Below are 4200 nucleotides of genomic sequence, written 5' to 3'. Positions count from 1 at the left end.
GGTTTTATCTTCTGTTATCTTCTTCCTGTACCTTTGCAGACTAAACTGATGGTGAACCTGGCAAAGCATACTGTGATAGTTACACTGGGAGCACTGGGCTGGCAGCCAACACCCACTGCCCCCCACCCCCAGGGGACAGGGGAGAGGACCTGAGGGGCAAGGACAAGGAGACTCGTAGGGTGAGATAAGGACAATTTAATCATGGAAAGAAAAGAAAACTTAAAATAATACTGATATTAAATTAGTAGTGATAATAATAACAGTAACAAAATATGGCAATGAGTGACACCCAGTGCCATCGCTCACCACCCACCGACCCAGCCCGGCCCGTTCCCAGATCACGATCCTGCAGGAGCCACAATCCCAGGAGAGCCAGAGCCCGAGCCAAAGCCAGAGAGAGCAAGAGAGGAAGAGCCCCTCATGGATCTCCTGCCCATGGGGGACGGGAGATGGAACAGCCCCTTGGCAGAGCCCAATGCCCATGGAGCTGAGTCAGGTCAATATTCCTCACCCCTGAGATCTTGCGCTTGCAGACGGACAAACACAAAGTCCTTCCAGTGACAAAAATGCAAACACAGGGATGGTATCAGTATTTCTCTCATAACAAATCCCAGTTGGAAAGCAAAATGCAGCACTATTCTAGCTACTAAAAAGAAACCCAGCTCCGTCCCAGCTAAAAACCAGAACACACCTAAACCACTTGAGGTGCTTGGCCATCAAAGCTCCACCAAAAGTCAATGAAACTTCAGTCCCTAAAACCCACAGACGCCTCTAGTAGCAGAGCTCAAGAGGCAACCACGGCCACTGGTTGCTCAGAGGGTGCCCACCAGGTTTGTCCTCCTGGACACACAGAATTCAAGGGCGGAGGCTGTAGTGACCATTCCTGTGCTCAGCAGGTGTGGGGGGAACAGCGCAGGATGAGTCACCTTACACCACTCACACTCCTGCTCCTGGATGCTCCAGCTGCCTGAGGCACTTAAAATGGCCTGCGTCTAATTTTCCAACTTTTTAGCCATTTAGCACAGGGAATGGAAATTCTGGTGACCTCCAACATTTGCTTTTATTTATAAGACTATCTTGTCCTGCTAAGTTCTTTCTGTTTCCTTTTCACAGAAATGCATTAGCAGAGGGGAGCTGCAAGTCTCCTTGTCCTACCAGCCTGTGGCGCAGAGAATGACTGTTGTGGTGCTGAAAGCCCGACATTTGCCAAAGATGGATATCACTGGCCTCTCAGGTAGAAGCTATTTTCTCCAGCTCTAAACGTGTAGGAAAAAAAATCTCCACTCTCAGATCTTTTCACTTGTCTTATCTGAAGATTTTTTTTGTTTGCAGACTTTTCCTCAAACTCTTTCTAAGCTTGATTGATCCATCCCTCACCAACAGATGGTCATACAAACAAGACCAAATCCTTCCTACTGTGAGACCAACAGTTGCGTCTTTCTGGCATCACCTGGTTTGTTTATGCAGACAATATTTCCCAAATGCAGCAGATCTCCGTGTTGCTTTTGGCCAGACTCTTGCAGGTTCTGTGCCTGCGTGCTGCTGTCACTCATTGTCGCAGCATTTTTTTTCCACAGCACGACCGCTGCTTGCTGCATCTAACTCAAACCCTGCACCTAGAAGAGGAGGATAAAAGAGAGCAAGCATAAAAAAGAGGAGGGTTAGACTCAGAATAGAGAGTAGTAAATTCATGTGACATTAGAAACAATTTTTTTTTCTTTTTTGTTGTTTCTGCTGGTTTTATTGTTCCGCTATTTGAAGAGGAGAGCAGCTGTTTGGCTTTCCTATTTCACAGTCACAGCTTCTTAGGCTCCTGAACCTCCTTAACAAAGTTCCCTTCAGGATTATGGGCAAATGGTTGGAATCAACTTGAGATTCAATAATAGCCTGACTGATAGCAAATTTAGTCCTGTTTTTGTAGCTTTCTCCTGTACGCCTCAGAAAGAATGTGGACTAGGCTTAATTTCTCTATGGTAGGCCTTAAATTTTACTTTTTCTTTAAAAAAAAAGCTTTCCATGTGTGGTCTCTAATTACGGGATAAATTTTTCAGTAATTGTTCTGCCTGCTGAATCTTGCAAGGCTAGCATAATTTCTTCATATGATCTTTATATTATGCATAAGGTTATCATTTCAGTTGGATAAAAAAAGTGAAAATTAGCCAGTGTCAGCTGGGCGAGTGACTTCCAGCTTCGAAACTTGTGTTACGTGAAAAAAAAAGTACTGTGTGCCTGGTATCTTAATTTTAACCCTAAACTAGCATCCACATTAAGAACAAGCTGACTGATAAAAATCACAAAGTGAGGCTGATGGAAAAACGAAGGCTTTGTTATAAACTTTCTTCTTTTTCAGTACCTTCCACTAGAAATGTTTTCCTCCTGCAAATTAGTTTTTGACACTTTGTTGGGCTATTTCCTGAAACAGGGTAAAAATATTTCTTGTTATAGATGACACCAAAAAGTGAAAGTTTTGGCCAGTCGGGTATTGACCTCACCAAAAGCTACCTGCTTGGTATTTCTTGGATTAATTACCACAATTTCTGTGCAACTTGCTTCTCCCCAATCCTTGTGCAATGTGGAAACTCCTAGAGAATTTGTGCTGCTAACATCAGCGGTGGCTTTGCAATGAGAAAATGCACCAACGCTGTCCCCGTCCTGGGGGAGCTGGAGGGAGCGGCCTGGATTCGCACCATTGACTCCAGTTCAGCAAACTAAACTCTGTCCAGTGCTTCCAGGAGCGTTACTGGGCTGTGTTATTAGTTTATTTCTCTCTCTTCTCCAGCAGATCCCTACGTCAAGGTGAATGTTTATTACGGAAGAAAGCGCATAGCAAAGAAGAAGACTCACGTGAAGAAGTGCACTTTGAATCCTGTCTTCAACGAATCCTTCATTTACGATATTCCTGTCGACCTCCTTCCTGACATCAGCATTGAGTTTCTAGTTATCGATTTTGACCGTACCACAAAGAACGAAGTGGTGGGACGGCTGATTCTGGGAGCACACAGCATCACCGCGGGTGGTGTGGAACACTGGCGAGAGGTGTGTGAGAATCCTAGAAAGCCAGTTGCCAAATGGCACAGCCTGAGCGAATACTAGCAGAGGTTGCGGCAGCAACAACCGATTTGTAGAACAGACTTAAACCTTGTTGTAGCTGTAGAACTAAACTTTCGTAAGAAGCAGCAGCTGATTGGTTCTCTAGTGATGTGATTTTGCAGGGCACTAAAATTCTAAAGAGCATTAAGTGAAAAAAATAATTACCACGACTATATATAACAGTGTAATCACGCTATTGCATGCCTAATACAAACTGAAATGAGTGTAACTACCACTATCAAGTTGCAGATTTTAATACAATTATCTGTCACTTTGGAAGTTGTGTTTGTGCCGAACTGTCTTTGCTGGTATTCACCAAGATTGGCCTGTCTTTATTAGGCTTCTCCCAAAGTTTCTGAATTCTGCTGTTTAACCTCTAGTTTCTTGTTAGTTTGCTTGCCCATTGGTTCTTGCAGTTCTGTTCTTTGCTGGTTCGGGAGTACCAACCGCATCTCCATGTAAAGGTGGTTTTGAATTCTGCACTAGCGTAAAAGGAAAATACAGGGGAAAATGGCACTTTGCTTCAGAGAATAAATGATTCTGTTGTCAGGTACTGAAACACTTGCTGATGCAAGGTACTTGTTGTGGAGCTATGAGGTCACAACGTCAAAGATTTGCATCTAAAATTCAAACAAACTGATCACGTTGCCTTGGCCTTGTGGAAGTTAGCGCAGGCGTGAGGTCTCACAGACTGTCAGAATTGGGGAAACTCCGCTCTATTTCATTTTCTTTAACCCTGTCTGTGCACGAAGGGCCTAAGACAAAACCAAAAACTGTCGTGTCATTGATTGGTAAAGAAACTGTGACTGATTCTTTTAAACATTAAATGGGAAGTTTTACATGACTGATAAGTTCTGTTATCATGGCATAATGTATCTGATAGGAAACTATCTTGAGGGAAGAGGCTTTAAGTGAAAAATTACAAAGCTTCCCTTCATTCATACTTGAATCAATTTGCATTGTACATGATCATGTAGTTACCCAAGAACCAGCTCTCGAAAAAGGAGTAAACGTAGGACAAAGCCTGTCACTGCAAAATGTGTCAAACTCCAGTAAGTTAATTTGCAGAGTTTCAAGGCAGCTTGAGTTAGTTCTTAAATGGTGAATGAC

The 4200-nt window shown here is 43.4% G+C and overlaps 1 protein-coding gene across 1 annotated transcript; it reads left to right on the top strand.

Moving 5' to 3' along the window:
- The first annotated feature begins 1115 nt into the window (after positions 1-1115).
- On the top strand, positions 1116-3594 carry LOC104527887 (synaptotagmin-11). Its single transcript, XM_010171719.2, has 2 exons — positions 1116-1234; positions 2783-3594. The coding sequence occupies exons 1-2, from the start codon at positions 1174-1176 to the stop codon at positions 3091-3093; spliced, it is 372 nt and encodes a 123-aa protein (XP_010170021.1). The 5' UTR covers positions 1116-1173; the 3' UTR covers positions 3094-3594.
- Positions 3595-4200: the final 606 nt, after the last annotated feature.

Source organism: Antrostomus carolinensis, unplaced genomic scaffold (genome assembly GCF_000700745.2).
Source record: "Antrostomus carolinensis isolate BGI_N321 unplaced genomic scaffold, ASM70074v2 scaffold17717, whole genome shotgun sequence".
NCBI lineage: Eukaryota > Metazoa > Chordata > Aves > Caprimulgiformes > Caprimulgidae > Antrostomus > Antrostomus carolinensis.
Note: the sequence above shows the minus strand (reverse complement) of the source record. Positions and strands in the feature narration are given on the sequence as shown.